Here is a 23,984-nt window from a genome sequence, read left to right as displayed (position 1 = left end):
AGAAGTGAGAACCTGAGTTGTTTTACTGTTTAAATAGCACGTTCAGCATTTCTCTACCACTGAAGGGTCATATCATGCAAGTACAATATAAAAAGGCTCAGCACTCCATTGCATCTTACATCCTTCCTGGTAAAGGGCATTAAACGTTGGACACTTAAGTGTGTCAGCTCTTGTGTTTCCATTTTCAGGTATTTTGACTATTTTTATTTTTAGGATATTTACTGGTTCATATGTTATTTTTTTTGCGATTTATTTTTTTATTCCACTTTGTATATGATGTTTGTGCAGTGTTTAATTTGGGGTGGAGGGGATTATCTACAACAAGCATATCAAACTCAAAGGCTAACACGGGCCAAATAAACAAGGTTTAAGTATAGGTGGGCTGCAAAAAAACAAATACTTCAATTTTCAGAGAAATTTAGGTTTATTTCGAAAAGTACAGTATAAAAAAAAAAGAACAAGAACAACGATAAAATTAATGTTTTCTTCCTGACACTTGGCATCTCTGACTCTCTCTCTCAACTGACTCTCTCTCTGACTGATGCGCTCTCTCTCTCTAACTAACTCTCTCTCTCTGACTGACTCTCTCTCTCTCTGACTGACTCTCTCTCTCTCTGACTGACTCTCTCTCTCTCTCTCTGACTGATTCTCTCTCTCTCTCTCTGACTCTCTCTCTCTCTCTGACTGACTGTCTCTCTCTCTCTGACTGACTCTCTCTCTCTCTGACTGATTCTCTCTCTCTCTCTGACTGTCTCTCTCTCTCTCTGACTGTCTCTCTCTCTGACTGACTCTCTCTCTCTCTCTGACTGACTCTCTCTCTCTCTGACTGACTCTCTCTCTCCATCTGACTCTATCCCTCTCTCTGACTATCTCTCTCTGACTCTCTCTCCCCCTCTCCGACTCTCTCTCCCCCTCTCCCTCTCTCCGACTCTCTCTCCCCCTCTCCCTCTCTCCGACTCTCTCTCCCCCTTTCCCTCTCTCCGACTCTCTCTCTCCGACTCTCTCTCTGACTCTCTCTCCGACTCCCTCTCTCCGACTCCTTCTCTCCCTCTCTCTCCCTCTCTCTCCCTCTCTCTCCCTCTCTCTCCCTCTCTCTCCGACTTCCTCTCTCCGACTCCCTGTCTCTCTCCCTCTCTCTCCGACTCCCTCTCTCCGACTCCCTCTCTCCCTCTCTCTCTCCGACTCCCTCTCTCCGACTCCCTCTCTCCCTCTTTCTCCGACTCCCTCTCTCCGACTCCTTCTCTCTGACTCCCTCTCTCTCCGAATCCCTCTCTCTCCGAATCCCTCTCTCTCCGACTCCCTCTCTCTCCGACTCCCTCTCTCTCCGACTCCCTCTCTCTCCGACTCCCTCTCTCCGACTCCCTCTCTCCGACTCCCTCTCTCCGACTCCCTCTCTCCGACTCCATCTCTCCCTCTCTCTCTCTCTCCGACTCCCTCTCTCCGACTCCCTCTCTCCAACTCCCTCTCTCCCCATCTCTCCGACGCCCTCTCTCCGACTCCCTCTCTCCCTCTCTCTCCGACTCCCTCTCTCCGACTCCCTCTCTCCGACTCCCTCTCTCCCCATCTCTCTGACTCTCTGTCTCCGACTCTCTCTCTCCGACTCCCTCTCTCCGACTCCCTCTCTCCGACTCCCTCTCTCCGACTCCCTCTCTCCGACTCCCTCTCTCCGACTCCCTCTCTCCGACTCCCTCTCTCCGACTCCCTCTCTCCGACTCCCTCTCTCCCTCTCTCTTTGACTCCCTCTCTCCAACTCCCTCTCTCCGACGCCGTCTCTCCGACTCCCTCTCTCCCTCTCTCTCCGACTCCCTCTCTCCCCATCTCTCCCCATCTCTCCGACTCTCTCTCTCCGACTCTCTCTCTCCGACTCTCTCTCTCCGACTCCCTCTCTCCGACTCCCTCTCTCCGACTCCCTCTCTCCGACTCCCTCTCTCCGACTCCCTCTCTCCGACTCCCTCTCTCTCCGACTCCCTCTCTCTCCGACTCCCTCTCTCCGACTCCCTCTCTCCGACTCTCTCTCTTCGACTCCCTCTCTACGACTCCCTCTCTCCGACTCCCTCTCTCCGACTCCCTCTCTCCGACTCCCTCTCTCCGACTCCCTCTCTCCGACTCCCTCTCTCCGACTCCCTCTCTCCGACTCCCTCTCTCCGACTCCCTCTCTCTCCGACTCCCTCTCTCTCCGACTCCCTCTCTCCGACTCCCTCTCTCCCTCTCTCTCTCCGACTCTCTCTCTCCAACTCTCTCTCTCCCTCTCCGACTCTCTCCCCCTCTCCGACTCAGAAACACACACTCTCTCTGACACACACACACTCTCTCTCACAGACACACTCTCTCTCTCTCTCTCTCTCTCTCTCAGACACACTCTCTTTCAGACACACACTATCTCTCTCAGACACACACTCTCTCTCTCTCTCTCAGACACACTCTCTCTCAGACACTCTCTCTCAGACACTCTCTCTCTCTCAGACTGACTCTCTCTCTCTGACTGTCTCTCTCTCTCTGACTGTCTCTCTCTCTCTGACTGACTCTCTCTCACTCTCTCTCTCTAACTGACTCTCTCTCTCTCCCTCTGACTCTCTCCCTCTCTCTGACTATCTATCTCTGACTCTCTCTCCCCCTCTCCGACTCTCTATCCCCCTCTCCCTCTCTCCGACTCTCTCTCCCCCTCTCCCTCTCTCCGACTCCCTCTCTCCGACTCCCTCTCTCCGACTCCCTCTCTCCAACTCCCTCTCTCCCCATCTCTCCGACGCCCTCTCTCCGACTCCCTCTCTCCCTCTCTCTCCGACTCCCTCTCTCCGACTCCCTCTCTCCGACTCCCTCTCTCCCCATCTCTCTGACTCTCTGTCTCCGACTCTCTCTCTCCGACTCCCTCTCTCCGACTCCCTCTCTCCGACTCCCTCTCTCCGACTCCCTCTCTCCGACTCCCTCTCTCCGACTCCCTCTCTCCGACTCCCTCTCTCCGACTCCCTCTCTCCGACTCCCTCTCTCCCTCTCTCTTTGACTCCCTCTCTCCAACTCCCTCTCTCCGACGCCGTCTCTCCGACTCCCTCTCTCCCTCTCTCTCCGACTCCCTCTCTCCCCATCTCTCCCCATCTCTCCGACTCTCTCTCTCCGACTCCCTCTCTCCGACTCCCTCTCTCCGACTCCCTCTCTCTCCGACTCCCTCTCTCTCCGACTCCCTCTCTCCGACTCCCTCTCTCCGACTCCCTCTCTCCGACTCCCTCTCTCTCCGACTCCCTCTCTCTCCGACTCCCTCTCTCCGACTCCCTCTCTCCGACTCTCTCTCTTCGACTCCCTCTCTACGACTCCCTCTCTCCGACTCCCTCTCTCCGACTCCCTCTCTCCGACTCCCTCTCTCCGACTCCCTCTCTCCGACTCCCTCTCTCCGACTCCCTCTCTCCGACTCCCTCTCTCCGACTCCCTCTCTCTCCGACTCCCTCTCTCTCCGACTCCCTCTCTCCGACTCCCTCTCTCCCTCTCTCTCTCCGACTCTCTCTCTCCAACTCTCTCTCTCCCTCTCCGACTCTCTCCCCCTCTCCGACTCAGAAACACACACTCTCTCTGACACACACACACTCTCTCTCACAGACACACTCTCTCTCTCTCTCTCTCTCTCTCTCAGACACACTCTCTTTCAGACACACACTATCTCTCTCAGACACACACTCTCTCTCTCTCTCAGACACACTCTCTCTCAGACACTCTCTCTCAGACACTCTCTCTCTCTCAGACTGACTCTCTCTCTCTGACTGTCTCTCTCTCTCTGACTGTCTCTCTCTCTCTGACTGACTCTCTCTCACTCTCTCTCTCTAACTGACTCTCTCTCTCTCCCTCTGACTCTCTCCCTCTCTCTGACTATCTATCTCTGACTCTCTCTCCCCCTCTCCGACTCTCTATCCCCCTCTCCCTCTCTCCGACTCTCTCTCCCCCTCTCCCTCTCTCCGACTCCCTCTCTCCGACTCCCTCTCTCCGACTCCCTCTCTCTGACTCCCTCTCTCCGACTCCCTCTCTCCGACTCCCTCTCTCTCCGACTCCCTCTCTCTCCGACTCCCTCTCTCTCCGACTCCCTCTCTCCGACTCCCTCTCTCCCTCTCTCTCTCCGACTCTCTCTCCGACTCTCTCTCTCCAACTCTCTCTCTCCCTCTCCGACTCTCTCCCCCTCTCCGACTCAGAAACACACACTCTCTCTCAGACACACACACACTCTCTCTCACAGACACTCTCTCTCTCTCTCAGACACACTCTCTTTCAGACACACACTCTCTCTCTCAGACACACACTCTCTCTCTCTCAGACACACTCTCTCTCAGACACTCTCTCTCTCTCAGACACTCTCTCTCTCTCAGACACTCTCTCTCTCTGACTGACTCTCTCTCTCTCTGACTGTCTCTCTCTCTCTGACTGTCTCTCTCTCTCTGACTGACTCTCTCTCACTCTCTCTCTCTGACTGACTCTCTCTCTCTCTCCCTCTGACTCTCTCCCTCTCTCTGACTATCTATCTCTGACTCTCTCTCCCCCTCTCCGACTCTCTATCCCCCTCTCCCTCTCTCCGACTCTCTCTCCCCCTCTCCCTCTCTCCGACTCTCTCTCCCCCTCTCCCTCTCTCCGACTCTCTCTCTCCCTCTCTCTGACTCTCTCTCCGACTCTCTCTCTCCGACTCTCTCTCTCCGACTCCCTCTCTCCGACTCCCTCTCTCCGACTCCCTCTCTCCGACTCCCTCTCTCCGACTCCCTCTCTCCGACTCCCTCTCTCCGACTCCCTCTCTCCGACTCCCTCTCTCTCCGACTCCCTCTCTCTCCGACTCCCTCTCTCCGACTCCCTCTCTCCGACTCTCTCTCTTCGACTCCCTCTCTACGACTCCCTCTCTCCGACTCCCTCTCTCCGACTCCCTCTCTCCGACTCCCTCTCTCCGACTCCCTCTCTCCGACTCCCTCTCTCCGACTCCCTCTCTCCGACTCCCTCTCTCCGACTCCCTCTCTCTCCGACTCCCTCTCTCTCCGACTCCCTCTCTCCGACTCCCTCTCTCCCTCTCTCTCTCCGACTCTCTCTCCGACTCTCTCTCTCCAACTCTCTCTCTCCCTCTCCGACTCTCTCCCCCTCTCCGACTCAGAAACACACACTCTCTCTGACACACACACACTCTCTCTCACAGACACACTCTCTCTCTCTCTCTCTCTCTCTCTCTCTCAGACACACTCTCTTTCAGACACACACTATCTCTCTCAGACACACACTCTCTCTCTCTCTCAGACACACTCTCTCTCAGACACTCTCTCTCAGACACTCTCTCTCTCTCAGACTGACTCTCTCTCTCTGACTGTCTCTCTCTCTCTGACTGTCTCTCTCTCTCTGACTGACTCTCTCTCACTCTCTCTCTCTAACTGACTCTCTTGACTGACTCTCTCTCACTCTCTCTCTCTAACTGACTCTCTCTCTCTCCCTCTGACTCTCTCCCTCTCTCTGACTATCTATCTCTGACTCTCTCTCCCCCTCTCCGACTCTCTATCCCCCTCTCCCTCTCTCCGACTCTCTCTCCCCCTCTCCCTCTCTCCGACTCCCTCTCCCCCTCTCCCTCTCTCCGACTCTCTCTCCCCCTCTCCCTCTCTCCGACTCCCTCTCTCCGACTCCCTCTCTCCGACTCCCTCTCTCCGACTCCCTCTCTCCGACTCCCTCTCTCCGACTCCCTCTCTCTCCGACTCCCTCTCTCTCCGACTCCCTCTCTCTCCGACTCCCTCTCTCCGACTCCCTCTCTCCCTCTCTCTCTCCGACTCTCTCTCCGACTCTCTCTCTCCAACTCTCTCTCTCCCTCTCCGACTCTCTCCCCCTCTCCGACTCAGAAACACACACTCTCTCTCAGACACACACACACTCTCTCTCACAGACACTCTCTCTCTCTCTCTCTCAGACACACTCTCTTTCAGACACACACTCTCTCTCTCAGACACACACTCTCTCTCTCTCAGACACACTCTCTCTCAGACACTCTCTCTCTCTCAGACACTCTCTCTCTCTCAGACACTCTCTCTCTCTGACTGACTCTCTCTCTCTCTGACTGTCTCTCTCTCTCTGACTGTCTCTCTCTCTCTGACTGACTCTCTCTCACTCTCTCTCTCTGACTGACTCTCTCTCTCTCTCCCTCTGACTCTCTCCCTCTCTCTGACTATCTATCTCTGACTCTCTCTCCCCCTCTCCGACTCTCTATCCCCCTCTCCCTCTCTCCGACTCTCTCTCCCCCTCTCCCTCTCTCCGACTCTCTCTCCCCCTCTCCCTCTCTCCGACTCTCTCTCTCCCTCTCTCTGACTCTCTCTCCGACTCTCTCTCTCCGACTCTCTCTCTCCGACTCTCTCTCTCCGACTCCCTCTCTCCGACTCCCTCTCTCCGACTCCCTCTCTCCGACTCCCTCTCTCCGACTCCCTCTCTCCGACTCCCTCTCTCCGACTCCCTCTCTCCCTCTCTCTCTCCGACTCCCTCTCTCCGACTCCCTCTCTCTCCCTCTCTCTCTCTGACTCCCTCTCTCCGACTCCCTCTCTCCCTCTCTCTCCGACTCCCTCTCTCCGACTCCCTCTCTCCGACTCCCTCTCTCCGACTCCCTCTCTCCCTCTCCGACTCTCTCCCCCTCTCCGACTCAGAAACACACACTCTCTCTCAGACACACACACTCTCTCTCTCAGACACTCTCTCTCTCTCTCTCTCTCTCAGACACACTCTCTTTCAGACACACACACTCTCTCTCTCAGACACACACTCTCTCTCTCTCAGACACACTCTCTCTCTCTCTCAGACACTCTCTCTCTCTCAGACACTCTCTCTCAGACACTCTCTCTCAGACACTCTCTCTCTCTCTCAGACACTCTCTCTCTCAGACACTCTCTCTCTCTCTCTCTCTCTCTGACTGACTTTCTCTCTCTCTGACTGACTCTCTCTCTCTGACTGTCTCTTTCTCTCTGACTGTCTCTCTCTCTCTCTGACTGACTCTCTCTCTCTGACTGACTCTCTCTCTCCCTCTGACTCTCTCCCTCTCTCTGACTATCTATCTCTGACTCTCTCTCCCCCTCTCCGACTCTCTCTCCCCCTCTCCCTCTCTCCGAATCTCTCTCCCCCTCTCCCTCTCTCCGACTCTCTCTCCCCCTCTCCCTCTCTCTGACTCTCTCTCCGACTCTCTCTCTCCGACTCTCTCTCTCCGACTCTCTCTCTCCGACTCTCTCTCTCCGACTCTCTCTCTCCGACTCTCTCTCTCCGACTCTCTCTCTCCGACTCTCTCTCTCCGACTCCCTCTCTCCGACTCCCTCTCTCTGACTCCCTCTCTCCGACTCCCTCTCTCCGACTCCCTCTCTCCCTCTCTCTCTGACTCTCTCCGGCTCTCTCTCTCCGACTCTCTCTCTCCGACTCTCTCTCTCCGACTCTCTCTCCCCCTCTCCGACTCTCTCCCCCTCTCCGACTCTCTCCCCCTCTCCGACTCTCTCCCCCTCTCCGACTCAGAAACACACACTCTCTCTCAGACACACACACTCTCTCTCTCAGACACTCTCTCTCTCAGACACACTCTCGCTCTCTCTCAGACACTCTCTCTCTCTCAGACACTCTCTCTCTCAGACACTCTCTCTCTCTCCGACACTCTCTCTCTCAGACACTCTCTCTCTCTCAGACACTCTCTCTCTCTCTCAGACACACTCTCTCTCTCAGACACTCTCTCTCTCTCAGACACTCTCTCTCTCTCAGACACTCTCTCTCTCTCAGACACTCTCTCTCTCTCAGACACTCTCTCTCTCTCTCTCAGACACTCTCTCTCTCAGACACGCTCTCTCTCAGACACGCTCTCTCAGACACTCTCTCTCTCTCAGACACTCTCTCTCTCTCAGACACTCTCTCTCTCTCTCTCTCAGACACTCTCTTTCTCTCCGACTCCCTCTCTCTGACTCGCTCTCTCCAACTCCCTCTCTCCGACTCCCTCTCTCTCCGACTCCCTCTCTCTCCGACTCCCTCTCTCCGACTCCCTCTCTCCGACTCCCTCTCTCCGACTCCCTCTCTCCGACTCCCTCTCTCCGACTCCCTCTGTCCGACTCCCTCTCTCCCTCTCTCTCCGACTCCCTCTCTCTGACTCTCTCTCTCTTCGACTCCCTCTCTCCGACTCCCTCTCTCCGACTCCCTCTCTCCGACTCCCTCTCTCCGACTCCCTCTCTCCGACTCCCTCTCTCTCCGACTCCCTCTCTCCGACTCCCTCTCTCCGACTCCCTCTCTCCGACTCCCTCTCTCCGACTCCCTCTCTCAGACTCCCTCTCTCCGACTCTCTCTCTCCGACTCCCTCTCTCCGACTCCCTCTCTCCGACTCCCTCTCCGACTCCCTCTCTCTGACTCTCTCTCTCTTCGACTCCCTCTCTACGACTCCCTCTCTCCGACTCCCTCTCTCCGACTCTCTCTCTCTCCGACTCCCTCTCTCCGACTCCCTCTCTCTGACTCCCTCTCTCCCTCTCTCTCCGACTCCCTCTATCCGACTCTCTCTCTCTCCGACTCCCTCTCTCCAACTCCCTCTCTCCGACTCCCTCTCTCTCCGACTCCCTCTCTCCGACTCCCTCTCTCACTCTGACTCCCTCTCTCTCCGACTCCCTCTCTTCGACTCCCTCTCTCCGACTCCCTCTCTCTCCGACTCCCTTTCTCCGACTCCCTCTCTCCGACTCCCTCTCTCCGACTCCCTCTCTCCGACTCCCTCTCTCTCCGACTCCCTCTCTCTCCGACTCCCTCTCTCTCCAACTCCCTCTCTCCGACTCCCTCTCTCCCTCTCTCCCTCCGACTCCCTCTCCGACTCCCTCTCTCCGACTTCCTCTCTCCGACTTCCTCTCTCCCTCTCTCTCTCTGACTCTCTCAGACTCTCTCTCCGACTCTCTCTCTCCAACTCTCTCTCTCCAACTCTCTCTCTCCAACTCTCTCTCTCCAACTCTCTCTCTCCAACTCTCTCTCTCCGACTCTCTCTCCCCCTCTCCGACTCTCTCCCCCTCTCCGACTCAGAAACACACACTCTCTCTCAGACACACACACTCTCTCTCTCAGACACTCTCTCTCAGACACACTCTCGCTCTCTCTCAGACACACTCTCTCTCAGACACTCTCTCTCTCAGACACTCTCTCTCTCTCAGACACTCTCTCTCTCAGACACTCTCTCTCTCAGACACTCTCTCTCTCTCTCTCAGACACTCTCTCTCGCTCTCTCTCTCTCTCAGACACACTCTCTCTCAGACACTCTCTCTCTCTCAGATACTCTCTCTCAGACACTCTCTCTCTCAGACACTCTCTCTCTCAGACACTCTCTCTCTCAGACACTCTCTCTCTCAGACACTCTCTCTCTCAGACACTCTCTCTCTCTCAGACACACTCTCTCTCAGACACTCTCTCTCTCTCAGACACTCTCTCTCTCAGACACTCTCTCTCTCTCTCTCTCTCTCTCAGACACTCTCTCTCTCTCAGACACTCTCTCTTTCTCTCAAACACTCTCTCTCTCAGACACTCTCTCTCTCAGACACTATCTCTCTCTCTCTCAGACACACTCTCTCAGGCACACTCTCTCTCTCTCAGACTCACTCTCTCTCGCTCTCTCTCTCAGACACACTCTCTCTCTCTCAGACACACACTCTCTCAGACACACACAGATACACACACAGATACACACACACATACACACACACACACAAACACACACACACACACACACACACACACACACACACACACTGATACACACACACTGATACACACACACACACACACACACTGATACACACACACACACGCACACACACACACACACACACACACACACACACACACACTGATACACACACACACACACACACACACACTGATACACACACACTGATACACACACACACAGATACACATACACACAGATACACACACACACACACACACACAGGAGAGCAGTGGAGAGCAGAGGCAGCGACGGATGTGAGTGAGGGGTGTGGGGGGGGGGGGGAAGCATGCGATCCGTGCAGGACAGGCAAATGTACAACTAACTCCCACAGCACCCCCACACCCCCAGCACCCTCCCTACCTTCTCCTGTCCCCCGGGGCAGAAGGGGACGGGACACCGCGCAGCCACCAGCAGGCAGAGGAGCCAGGAGCGGGAAGGCAGACACACACACTCACCGTGTGCTCTGCACAAAGCGGAAGCCCCGCCCCCGGGCTTCCTCTCTGCCTGCAGCCAATCCCCTGCGGCCCGGCTGGCATGAAGGAGGGATAATGGGGAGGGATAATGGGGAGGGATAATCGCGGTGCCCCTCAAGGCAAGCCACGGCGCACCAGGGCACCGCGGCGCACAGATTGGGAACCACTGGGCTGGGCCGCAAATATGTTCGTTGTGGGCCGCGAGTTTGACATGCTTGATCTACAATGACACTTATGTAAAAAGATTGAAATATCAATTGCATTGAAGCAGCAACCCTTTCCTGCTTATCTTAAAACTACAAATGTATTTAAATGCTTATTTAAACTTTTAAAGGTTTCATTCCCCTACGTGATTTTTGAACATATATTTATTTGTTAAAGCTGCAATTTAAAAAGTCCCTTTTTTGCATTTTTAGTGGTTCTGCGACAGCTACATTCCTAAATCGTTAAGTTAATTACAGTGTATTTACTAAAGCAGCGGTGCGCAAAGTGGGGGGTGCAACCCCCAGGGTGGTGGGAGATTTTGCCTGAGGGGGGGGGGGTGCGGGCAGCTGCAGAGGCCCCGCGCTCTTCCCCCAGGGATTTAAATTAAATGCCGGGGGGTCGCGGGAGGCCCCTGTAACTGTTTACTTACTGGGATTCAGCCGGCTGTGTTGCATCGCCATGGCAACGCAACATAAAATTACACTGCGGCGCCATGTGAAGTGACGTCACACGTGTCAAATGACGCAGTGCATCACGTGACGTCACATGACCCTGCAGAGGGCGCGAGAGCCGGAGGATGAGAGACAGGGGGCCGCAGCACTAAAAGTTTGCACACCCCAGTACTAAAGTATGTTAGTGCGGATCACGCAAAAGTGCATGGAAATTCCCATTCAAGTCAGTTGGAATTTCTGTGCGTTAGTGCGACCGGTACCAGCGCACTTTAGCAAATCCTGGCAGAAGATACAGTACATATATTTATTTTTTTATCTCTCACAATTTATTGATGTTTTATAGGGGGGGATATATATTTTCTAAATTTTATTTAGAATAATACAAGAAATGTAAAGTTAATAAAGTTATTACGATTATAAGAATAGAGCCCATACATTGTAAGCAGAGGCGTAACTAGGTGTTTATGCTCCCAGGGCAAGTTCCTCCAACTGTGCTGCCACCCATGAGAGAGACAGAGAGATTGAGATTTTAGCTGAGTCTCAAGTTCTAAATATACAGATGCAGTGTTATGGTCGGTTGCACTCACCTCACGAAATTCATTGCGGTCACGTTTTTTTATTCATCTATGCTTGTGGAATCCCAGTGGCCAAACTTAATGATCCATCAGATTAACACCGCGGGGGTCCCTGCATCGGAATGGGACTCACGCTGTGTGAATCCTACTGGCTGCACCTGTCTGTAAGAGACGTGCAGTAAGAGTGCTACAGAATCAGTCACTCTCCCTGTGGGCCTCTAACAAGTGATCACGGGGCTTTTATTTTATTTTAATAACAGTATTGATGCAGGGGGTCCCCGGAGCTGAACCGCATTAATTTAAGCCTAGGGGACCACCTGCTTCCGCAGATACAGGCTGGGTATCATGGGCAGATACAGGTATGGGGTGCTGGTATCTTCGCCATATTTAAATTCTCCCGCAGCCCACGTGACCGGAACATTTAAACAATGCAGGGAGATACTGGCACACCATACCAAGGCCTGTAACTCGGCAAGCTGTAACTTCAGCTCCAGGGACCCCCTGCTTCAATACTGTGTTATTAAAATAAATACAAACAGCTTCATTACCTAGCCGCTAAGGCAATGAAGGGGTTAAGCCAGAGTACCTGGTTTATTGTGGGTAAATTCAATGGGTGAAGGGGGTAGTTGCCCCAGGGTGGGTGGTTTGGCCAACCGGGAAGGTTGCGGGAGGAGTTAAACCCTTCATTACCTTAGCAGTAGTAATGAAGGGGTTAACCTCTCCCACTACCCACCCAAGAGGCCTAACCACCCACGCCAGGGCTACTACGCCTTTCATTCACCCCCTCTACCCACAATTAACATTACAATACAATAACCAATACACTCATTGATTGCCAGTCTGGCTACCTATGCCGTCAAAGGCAGCAAAGATAACCCGAAAGGCAATGAAGGGGCACCCTACTGCCCCCCCCCCCCCCTTTAACACATACAGTACAGTAATGGACAAAACCCCTATTATCCAGATCTGGATAATAGCGCATTTTCCCATTAAAAAATAAAACTACTAAAATATTACCCAGCCAGCATATAGTAAATAAAAGTTGTACTTACCCCTACCAGGATGAAAGCTGTCCTCATGCTCCTCATCTAAGTCAAAAAAAAAACTAACTACTGACCTGTAACCCCTTAATCACCTTAGAGGTGATTAACCACTATGGTAATTAACACCCCTCTCACCACCCCCTGGGAGGCCTAACCACCCTCCCAGAACAACTGCCTCCACACCCTCCACCCATTGATTATCATGGTGGTAACCCATGCCCACAATATGGGTATGGATTGCCACAATGGCAATGAATGGGCAACCTAAAAATTACAATAGAGTCCGAAGCACTATATACTGTATATCCCCTCAAACCTCCCTTCAAATAACATATGGAGAGATACTTATGCTCAAAACGGAGAACACCTGGGAGATATGCTAATGGTTATGCAAAGTATATTTAAATGACTCAGACCTCCTAAAAGATTTCCCTAAGATCTACTGTATACGGAAAATTAAATATTTAAGGCCCCTTGTGAGGAACTATGTACTGGTGTCATAGCCAACAGGACGAGAACCCACAGCCATAGCTGTGTCAGGGCAGCAGCTTTAAAAAACAGGGCTCCACGGAATTTTCAAAACTAATTTATTGCCAACAAAATGACTGACGTTTCGGCCACACTTGGCCTTTCTCAAACCAGAATGGCATCCAAAGCTTTAGCATCAAACTACACTACCGACACACTTTATTGAAGTGTGGTCGGTACCGCAAGCCGGGAAATCTCCCGGCTTGCTAGTGGCCGCCCCTCGGCGTGCCGCGCGTCATAGACGCGCGGTCACGCGTCATCGGGAGCGTGCGCCCGCTGCACGCGTGTCCAGGGGCTCCCCGAGGGAGCCCTGGTGTCCCGCGATCGCGGGACAGCGGCAGGGGGTTCCGGGGGACCCGGCGGACCCGGCAGCGGTAGGGAGAGCGCCCCGATCGGAGGGCGCTCTTCCGCTGCTTCGGCGTGCGCCCGTCACACTCGGGCGCGCGCCAGGCTACTGCTGCGGCACAGAACGGGCAAATGCTCGAATAAACTGTGCCGCAGCAGTAAACCAGTTGCTGGAAAGCTCCACTATCACAACATACCTTTGAGCTCTACTCCTCACACCTGTAACTAATCTGTCTTTTAACACATCTCCTCGGAAGCTCAGCTGTTCTCCTTTTTCTGCACAAGGCACATTAAACTGGCAACCCGGAAGTGGTCTGCTTTTAAAGGAAGTCAGGGGGAAGGGGCTGCAGGTGTGAGCAGTAAAGCTTAAAAGTATGCTATGACATAGGGCTTTCCAGCATCTGGTTTAGTTCAATGCTAGAGCTGCTGCCTTGAATAGCAGCCGTTTATGGTCCAGTTCCTGTTTGGACTGACACTAGTTCCTCCTCCATCACAAGGGGCCTTACAGTTGTCAGTATAGGTTTTATCAAAATCTTTTAGGAGGTATTGGGAGTTAATCATTTAAATATACTTTGCATATCCTCCTTGCACTCCTTTTTGAGCACAGGTGTCTCTCTCTCATTTGAAAAAAAAAAATGTGTTTGAGCCTTTTTGGTCATTTTGCTCGGATTTGCAGAGCCAGAATGAAACCGCTATGGTTTTACTAATGAATTATAAAGGGGCATAATTATGTTTACTTCCCTTTCATTCCAACGCCCTTAAATGCAAGATAAGATCTTGTTTGCCTTTGAAGCTACTGTCTGACATTGGGCACTATTGCTAAGCCTGCTGTCTACAAGCACTCTAAATCCTTCTCCATCAAAGATTGATTAACACACATTCCCAGCTACTGTAGCTCAAACTCCTACACCTACCACATTATGAATATATATGTCAAAAAAGAGTGCTACTGAGCGTGGCAAATGTATACAACAAAACACAGGGGTGCGCAATGCTACATCCAATTGACAAAACATATATGGTAGGGCTTAACTAACTAACCAAGTAATTATTATTGAAGTATTTAAACTTTATACTTATTACCATATATGTTTTGTCAATTGGAAGTAGAATTGGGCACCCCTGTCTTTTGTTCCATCAAAGATTGACCTAATTTTTTCCCATTTAATTTATCAGTAGCCTCTTTATTCTTGTTTCCCAAATGCATAACCTTACTATACATTGATCTGTATTAAACATCATCTGCCATTTACCTGCCCAAGTTTCCAGACTTTTCACGTTCTTCTGGAGAGAAATTACATCCTGCTCGGATTAAACTACATTATACAATTTAGTGTCATCAGCAAAAATGGATACTTTGCTCTTTATGCCAACCTCAAGGTCAATAATAAACAAGTTAAAAAGCCGGGGTCCCAGTACTGAACCTTGAGTTATTTCACATATAACAAGGGAAGACCTGTGTCATTTGTAGTGTACATGGGATGAAAAGTTCCCTTGAAAGTTCTTTGTATTGAGCCTGAATATATTTATAAATAGTTATCATATCCCCTGTTAGATAGCTCTTTTTAATGTAAAGAATCCTCATTTGGATAGCTTTCCATCCCCATTATTACTATAATCTGATGGCTCTTCTCTGCCCTTTTTCTAGTTCCATAATATCTGTTTTATGGAGCGGTGCCCAAAACTTTACTCCATATTCAAAGTGTGGTCTTACTAAGGATTTATACAATGTCAAAATGCTACTGTCTCCCGTTTCATCCATCCCCTTATCTATGCATGATGAGATCATATTAGCAGTTTTAGCTACTTCCTGACATTAAGCACTATTGCTAAGCCTGCTCTCTACAGACCCTCAGAAATGCTTCTGCATCAAGGATGTACCTACGTTTTCTATGTAGCATAATTACTCTTGCTTCCAATACATAAAACAATAGACAGAAAAGTCCCCAATGCTATATCCAATATAACAAATTACTTAGTACATTACTATCTGTTTTTTTCTTATTTGTTCCTCTCATAAATATGGGTCATTTAGTTAAATCCTTTGGACCAAGACATTTCAAGCCTGCATCAAGGTAGATGCCTCAGCAGGTCCTACTGCCTAATGTATCTCAGGAACCGGGGCTTCAAGAGCTAAAAACAGTGCTGTTCAGCTCCAGAAGGCCCATCATTTCCAATTCTCTCAAAATATCAACATACTGTAGCAACAAAAAAGAAGAAAGCAAAATTGCCGATTTTTAAAGAATTTAACAATCAAATTGGCTCTCTTAAATAAGTCTTACCATGCTAAAAGCAGATATACGCTCGCTGTTTTGGGAAATTAACTATATATTGCGTTTCTTTGTGACCCCTAAACTAGTTAGTGCGTTACCCTGTCCTTGTCAGAGAGCCAATAACGGTAAAGGAGAGGGAGAGATGGGGGCTTTGGCTTTTCAAACTCTTGGGAAAACACAGTGCTATCACTCAACATAGAGAAGTCAGAGGACCTCAAACCCCATCATGTTTACTTACTAACTGTACAAAATGTTTCAAGATAGTTATAAGTGTCAGGTTTTGGTTAAAAAAAAAAAGATGTCAGTCACTAAGATTGAAGTCATGAAATAAGTCACTGTTGTTAGTACACTGGTTCTATGCAGGACCCTTAAACCACTGGAGAACTTATTCTTTATCACACCTGTCTGATTCCTCATTCTAATAGCAGTCTCTGCTTTATTGTGACGTCACGATATTAAAATTGTATCCAGTAATAGAAACCATAGCACATTTTTGACTGAATCTTATCACACAGCAATCCCATGTTAGCACCCCCAGGCCCCAATGTTTTAACCTTTTCATTTGCATGCCTTTAATGGTGCTATCAGTATATTCTGTAGAACAAATAGTGAAATCTCCTGCATTCAATTAGCAGTCGCATATATGTATTTACATTGAATCTCATAAAAGGTGCAGGATCATACCATGTGAATGCTGTCCTGGTCTAAATTATAGTAGAACTGAGTATACAACAGGATACAGTACAGTACACTATGCCAAGTCTTTGCTATAGTATCTAACAGGCAAAACAAACCTGTAATTGCTGTTATTTTTTATTTGATATATTCTTGGCAGCACATGGTAGAATCTAATAATGTCTTCTTGCTCTACATCTGTAACAAATAGTCTCTATTTCAAAAGTGCCTCCCATATTTTCAAGTTAATACTAGTATGAGCTGTCAGTGTGATTGATTGATTAATTTGTACAAATTGAAACAACCAGGGCCGCCAACAGTTTCCCTGTGGCTCAGAACTGGAGCTTTGCCCTCCCCCTCCTGTGTCAGAGCCCTCCATGTCAGCGCCACGCTCCCCCCCGTCAGCAGCTTTGCCAGTCCTCTCCTTTCACGCCTGTATTTCTCTCCCACCTGTCTCTCATTCTTCCCCCTCCCTTCTTCACTCACACTCCTCCCTCTCTTACACACCCTCTCTCCTCCCTCTATCCCCCCCTCCGCTATCACTCAATTACCCCATCTCCCTCAATTACACCTCCTCACACTCATGTCCCTCTCCTCCCCTAGCCACACACACACACAATTCCCCCTCCCACACTGCTTCCCCCTCCCCCTAATGTACACACAATACCCCGTCCCAATACAAAACTACTGTATTTCCTCGATTGTAAGACACCATCGATTCGAAGATGCATCCTTAACTTAATAAATACATTTACATTTAGACTATATTAAATGTGTAGAATTTGTTTTTAACTAACAGACAATAGCATACATTTATATACACTACATTACTCTACACTAGATTGCACTACAACTTTATACTGCGGCCACACTGCCGCTGAGCACGCTTGGCGAGATCACTTCAGTAAGGCCTCGGGCATGGTCAGCGCTTATGCGCTGACCCGTGCTGAGGCACGCTGCTGCTCGGCACTGAACCCCTGCAGCCGCAATGAGAGCAGCTTTAGCTTGGGCTCTCACACGCTTCGCACGCTTGCGGAAGCGTGTGTCTCACGAGTCTTCAGATTTGGCGCTCGCCGGAGTGCAGGGCCGGTCACGTGAGCGGTTTGCTCAATGAGGGCGAACCAGCTCTGTGACGTCACTGGCCCACCCCCAGACGGCGTGCTGTGTAAGGCCAGGGAAAGCACCGCTTTCCCTGAGCCTCAGCGCGCCTCCGCACTGTTACAACAACTATGTCCCAGGCCTAAATCACAATAAGTACGGCCACGCTCAAGTGGTGCTCTCCAATGCTCAGCGCTTGGAGAGACAAGCACTCAGCAGGGTCACATGACCTTTCAATAACCAATGGGAAGAGAGAGACAGAGATAGAATGGGGAGAGAGGGACAGACAGAATGGGGAGAGAGGGACAGACACAGAATGAGGAGAGAGGGACAGTCACAGAATGGGGAGAGAGGGAGAGACACAGAATGGGGAGAGAGGGACAGTCACAGAATGGGGAGAGAGGGAGAGACACAGAATGGGGAGAGAGGGAGAGACACAGAATGGGGAGAGAGGGAGAGACACAGAATGGGGAGAGAGGGAAAGACACAGAATGGGGAGAGAGGGAGAGACACAGAATGGGGAGAGAGGGAGAGACACAGAATGGGGAGGGAGAGACACAGAATGAGGAGAGAGGGACAGCCACAGAATGGAGAGAGACAGACACAGAATGGGGAGAGAGAAACAGATACAGAATGGGGAGAGAGAGGCAGGCATAGAATGGGGAGAGAGAGGCAGGCACAGAATGGGGAGAGAGAAACAGATACAGAATGGGGAGAGAGAGAGAGAGAGAGACAGTATCGGATGAGCGGAGAGAGGATGGATGGCAGGGAAGGAGAGAATGGGTGCAGCAGGAGAGATAGGAAGGCCCAACTTCCAGTGCTGGCCAGGACCCCCACAGCCACCGAGCCCAGGACCCTTGTCTCTGTTCTCCCCCCGTCGGCAGTCCTGCAAACAGCATTATTTTTTACTTGATTACTGTCTGTACAAAGCCCAGACCCTGGAGTAATCTTTTAATTATCCTTAAATGTAATCTAGCAAGTCAAAAACCTGGGATGTGTACAGTGAGTACCAACGCAAGTATACAATATGCAACATTATCTGTCCAGCATCTCGTGGCTATAGCTGCTGGCAGTGAGTATACGCTCTGTAGCACCTTTGGGGGGATTGTCTCATGTCTGCGAGCCCGACATGGTCATAATTCGTGGAAATTACATTTGACAGCTAGTCGTATTCTATATTACAAATCTATCTATTCAAATAGAGTAGAATAGCGGTTAAAAAGCCAGTCCGTGAGGACTGTACTTTATTTAAAAGTGGAATTAACATGAAAATATCTTGTTACTCCTATCCTACCTATCCTGGTGGTCTTAGCTCCATTCAGACCCTGACATTTGTTTTTTGAGGGAGAGGGATACCTACATTTATAGGTTGAAATTGGTGGACACATGTCTTTTTTTTTCAACTTCATCTATTATGTATCTATAATTTAGTAGAGTCCCAAGCATTGTATCCTTATATCCCCTCAAACCTCCCTCCAAATAACATGGAGACACACCTGTACTTAAAAAGGATCACACCATATATACCTGGAAGGTATGCTAATGGATATGCAAAGTATATTTAAATGTATCCCACCCCACACTTGCTAAAAGGATTTCCATAAGCCTTTACTGACAAGCCCAAGGCACCTCGTGATGGGCTACTTGTTTCAGGCCCAGCAGGATCAGATCCCACAACCATGGCTATTCAGAGCAACAGCTCTAGCCAGTGGTGTAGCTAGTCATGGGTGGGTCTCCGGGCAAAGAAAATGTCAGGGCCCTAGTAATATATAATACGGACTGTAATTTTTTTTTCTCCCTCCCCCATCCTCTCTCATCATCTCTCCTCCTCCTCATCACCATCATAGCTCTCCCCCTCATCATCAGCTCCTCCATCACTCCTCCTCTTAGCTCTTTCACCCCCCCCTCAGTTCTCTCCCCTCTCCGCTCTGTCTCTCCCCTCAGCTGTCTCCCTTTCTCTCAGCTCTCTCCCCTTCAGCTCTCTCTCTCTGTCCCCCTCAGCTCTCTCTCCCCCCCTCAGCTCTCCCCCTCTGTCCCCCTCAGCTTCACTCTCCCTGTCATCTCCCCCCCCAGCTTTCTCCTCCCCTCAGCTCCCTCCTCCCCTCAGCTCTCTCTCCTCCCCTCAACTCTCTCACTTTCTCTCCCTCAGCTCTCTCTCTCTCCCATGCCCACCTTTGGCGGGAGATGATCAGAGGAGCAGCCGGCAGAGGAGCTGTGACAGCAGACACCAGACACCAGAAGTAAGAAAGACTTCTGGATCAGACTGCTAGAGGGCGCTCCTCCCCTGCCTTGCTGATTCCTCTGCCCGTTTGCTTTTCCTTTAACACGCCGCATACCATCTCCCCCCTGCCTGTCTCTACAGGGGGGAGAGAGAGCGGGCCCCCCAAGAGCGCGGTCCCATTGCTGATTTCCAGAGACGTTTCCAAAGGGGTAACATGTACCTGACATGTAATGCCTGAATGATACTGATATTTTGTACATGTAATACTTACCTGTTCCCAATTTTCCCTGTACACATTTGTGTTTGATCCACTGAGTCGTGCGCTGTCTTTTTTCTCCCACACTAGAACCCAGATGCTGAGCCATCATTTTAGACTAGCTGCAGACTCCTTGCATTTAAGGTTGCATTTGTATCCTATTACTTCACTGATGTCACCATAGATACTTAAGTCACTATTTGTGTATTTCTATTCACTACTATTTAGTGCTTTTTACACTTAAGAGTGTCATAATCATTTGATTTATTCAATGCAATTTATTTATAATCACAATCTGGTGCGCGGTACATTATATTTTCCACTTCGCCACCTTAAAACACACCTTTATGACTGATACTATACACCTCATACATCGGCCGTGGCCCCTTGCAGACGCACTTACCAGAACACCTTCCTGCTGTCTCTGTACGTTCTTCCTACTTACAGTACCAATTAGATTGTAAGCTCTTCGTGGCAGGGTCTCCTTTACCTAAGTGTCACTTTTATGTCCGAAGCACGTCTTCCCATTATGTGTTATTTGTATTATTTGTTATTTATATGATTGTCACGTGTATTACTGCTCTGAAGCGCTACAGATTCAGCCACCAGCATCTGATCACTTGCCTGGGTAAAAACTAAGGCATCTCACAGTAAATCCCTCAACATTTCATTGAGATTCTGTTGCCCGACTAATGGCCCATTGGATTAACACAGTAAGGGTCCCTGCAGTCCCATTCAGTTTGAATGGGAGTGCAGGGACCCCCTGCTGTGTTAATCCGATGGGCCATTAGTCTGGCTGCAGAAATCTCACAGAAATTTTGCAGATCGTCCCAGATTTTCCAAGGCAAGTGATCTAATACTGGTGGCTGCATCTGTATGTACATTAATGGCACTATATAAATAAAGATATACATACATACATATATAATTTGGAAAGGAAACATCAGTCATGTCAAGAATGAAGCCTTTCATCAATTCCACCAGTGTAAAATCTAGAATATTTATTGTTGTAAATGACTTTTGTTGCTGATTGTCTTGTGGCTCACCTACAATGAATGTCCCATGATGTGAACCACTGTTCATGTCTTTAACAGCCTTCCAATCCATTGAGTTGACCTCAGCACAACACAATGGTTAAGAAGGTGGCAGTGATCGGGGCTGGGTCCAGTGGTTTACCTGCTATTAAATGCTGCCTTGATGAGGGGCTAGAGCCCACCTGCTTTGAAAGGAGTGAAGATATCGGAGGGGTCTGGAGGTTTAAGGTATAATTGACTTTTTGAACCCTAACATCTCAGATAGCAAGTCAGCACACGTACAGAATGTTTATTTATAAAATGTTTTACCAGGAAGTACTGTAATACATTGAGAGTTACCTCTCGTTTTCAAGTAGGCCGGTGAAAGCCCATGTACTATACTAACTATGGTGATTACAGGGGAAGCGTTGTGACTACAGTTGCCTAGAAGTTAAAACTGATAAATATAAAATTGATACAGATTAGCAGCTGTAGGCCCAGGAGGTGTTGATTATCTGTATAAGGTGCTCTTTATAGTCATGCCAGTGACAATGGGTAATAGTAATCCCAAACTGATGATGAATAAACTGCCAGTGAGGTTATAAATGGGTTAAAACTATTTTAATAGGGTCCTAGGGACTAATATAGATAAAATGAAAGGGACACAAAATAGCATGTAGAGAGAGCTCCTCAGGTTGGGCTGCACAGATATAATTGCCCAGTGTTTGTGCTATAGTCTCTATACCAGGTAGCTGCTGGAGAGTCTGGCAGATTACAGTGCACAAGTTAGCAAGGTACGTACAGTACTAGTGAGCACTGGGACCGTTGCACTGAACGAGGGATTACTATTTACCCATGGTCACTGACACGACAATAACGAGGTCCTTATACAGATAATCACCATCTCCTTGGCCCACAGCCGCAGTTCGACTAACAGACTAGCGAATGCATGTAATCTGTAATCGGGGCTATTTACCTCAGCCTGCTCTCCCTTTTAGGAGTGACTCTTTGGCTCTGGTTATCCCTTTATTCTCTTAGCATAATAACCCCTGGTGCACCTACATATGTACCATTTTGAGCTGAACGGGTGTCCCCCCCTTGTCTATGTTCCAATGTTGGTAAGATCATAAGTTAGTGATTATATAGCACTTAAATGCAGTGTGTCTCATATGTTTCTCCCTGGCATCTCAAAGTAAAGGTGTGCTGTTTTTACAAGGTAATAAGTTTAATAGTTACAAGTAACAACTACTTAGCCCAACGAAGCTCAACTCCAGTCCTCAAGCCCCCCAAACAGGTCAGGTTTTCAGATTTCCCAGCTTCAGCACAGGTGGCTCAATCAGAGGCTCAGTCAAAGACTGAGCCTCTGATTGAGCCACCTGTGCTGAAGCAGGACTGATTGAGCCACCTAGCAAATCAGACCATTTATAACAACTTTGTCCAAGTGATGTATTTTGGTAGAGTATAATATTTTACAACTACAGTACTGTGGGGAAGGCAGATTTCAAAGAAAAATCTCTTGAGTTCTTGTTTATCCCAGGATGTTTCTCAAGATGGTAGAGCCAGTATTTACAATTCCGTGATCATCAACACATCTAAGGAGATGATGTGCTACAGTGATTACCCAATGCCAGAGGATTACCCAAACTACATGCACAACTCCAAGGTCCTGCAATACTTCCGTCTCTACGCTGAGCACTTCCACCTCTTGAAGTACATCCGCTTCAAGGTAACCAGCGGTGGTTGGTGTGGCTCAAGTGGTTCAGTAACTGATACAGGCCCAGTGGGGCTGAAATGTTGGCTTTGCGTATTATTAATGTGATCTGATTACAGTAAAAAAAAAGTTGAGTCTCTGGATCATGTCCATGTAATTCAAGATTTGCAGACCTGCCCAAATTTGCATTGCCAACATTTCACTCAAACTCTTCAAAACATTTTTGAAAATGTTCTCTAGAATTTTTTCATCTAAAAAGTCTGGGAAAATTCAATATCATCGATGGAACTTTGCTATTTCTAATTTGAGCAGAAAAGGAGAGAAGTCTTTTTTTATTACAGTTACTTGTCATTTCAGTTAATGTTCCTTTGATTTCTTCTCCAGTTGGGTGACGTCCTATCATAAGTAGTTGGAACATGATGTGTTAAAGCTCATTTAGAATAATAAATACCAGAGATTAAAATGACTCTTCCCTCTTGCTTTTTTCTATTTGCAGACCACTGTTTGTAGCATACGGAAGCGTCCAGATTTCCTCACCACAGGCCAATGGGACGTTATCACAGAGTCCAATGGGAAGCAAGAAGAGGCTGTCTTTGACGCCATCTTAGTCTGCATTGGTCATCATACATTTCCAAATTTACCACTTCATTCATTTCCAGGTAGCACAATACGTTTTGGTTGTTCATATTTAGTGCGCCTTTTATTTTTCTCGTAGTTACATCTTTTCACATTAATCAAAATTAATATTTTTTTTACACGTCTGTCTTCTTCGGCAGCGACAACTTCATGTAGTCATTTAATTAGGTTTCTATTCCTTCTAGCACCAAAGTGAATAGTAGCAGTGATTGGTTTAAACCTCTTCATTACTGTAGCGGTTAATACCACTAAGGTAATAAAGGGGTTAAACCCTCCCACTACCCACTCCTTAGGTGCTGAACAGTGCTAAATTGCAGGAACCTTAGAGTCTATTTGTAGGAGGCAAAGGGTTCCTTACAAATTAGCACTTCTTTATACATCTGAACCATAGTCTTAATGAACTAATATATACATACACAGTCTTAGCCAACTCAAAACTCACTACATTGTATATATATCTGAGTTATTTGGAGTGCTACTGGGTGTGTGACCTAATGCAGGGGTGCGCAAACGTCTTGAGATGCGGCCCCCTTCCCGGGAGCGGCAGCGTTCGCTCCCCCCTCTGCCAATGGCTCGGCGTCAAATGATGCCGCGCGTCACGTGACCCCCATCGCGTCATTTGACGCGCGTTGCCATGGTGATGCGTCGCCTAAGACCCGGCTGGCAGAAGGTAAGTGAGTTACAGAGGCCTCACGCCTCCCCCGGTATTTCATTTAAATGCCGTGGGAAAGAGCACGGGGCCTCTGTAACCGCCTGCGTCCCCCCTAGAAATTCTCCCGCC

At 49.3% G+C, this 23,984-nt stretch overlaps 1 protein-coding gene across 4 annotated transcripts in view; it reads left to right on the top strand.

The window, feature by feature from the left end:
• LOC142503887 (flavin-containing monooxygenase 5-like) overlaps positions 1–23,984 on the top strand; it is a 35,672-nt gene that overhangs the window by 540 nt on the left and 11,148 nt on the right. For 2 of the 4 annotated variants that reach the window (XM_075616779.1, XM_075616776.1), the window contains exons 2-4: positions 20,938–21,105; positions 22,394–22,582; positions 23,064–23,226. In XM_075616779.1, the coding sequence (XP_075472894.1) occupies positions 20,974–21,105; positions 22,394–22,582; positions 23,064–23,226 (484 nt within the window). In that variant the 5' untranslated portion in view covers positions 20,938–20,973. Of the gene's footprint in view, positions 1–19,515; positions 19,607–20,937; positions 21,106–22,377; positions 22,583–23,063; positions 23,227–23,984 lie in introns of those variants that run through there. The other 2 variants (XM_075616777.1, XM_075616780.1) reach the window with 2 other exon arrangements.

The sequence above is a fragment of the Ascaphus truei genome, chromosome 10 (genome assembly GCF_040206685.1).
Source record: "Ascaphus truei isolate aAscTru1 chromosome 10, aAscTru1.hap1, whole genome shotgun sequence".
Lineage (NCBI taxonomy): Eukaryota > Metazoa > Chordata > Amphibia > Anura > Ascaphidae > Ascaphus > Ascaphus truei.
The sequence above is the reverse complement of the archived record's forward strand: the minus strand, read 5'-3'. Positions and strand labels throughout refer to the sequence as shown.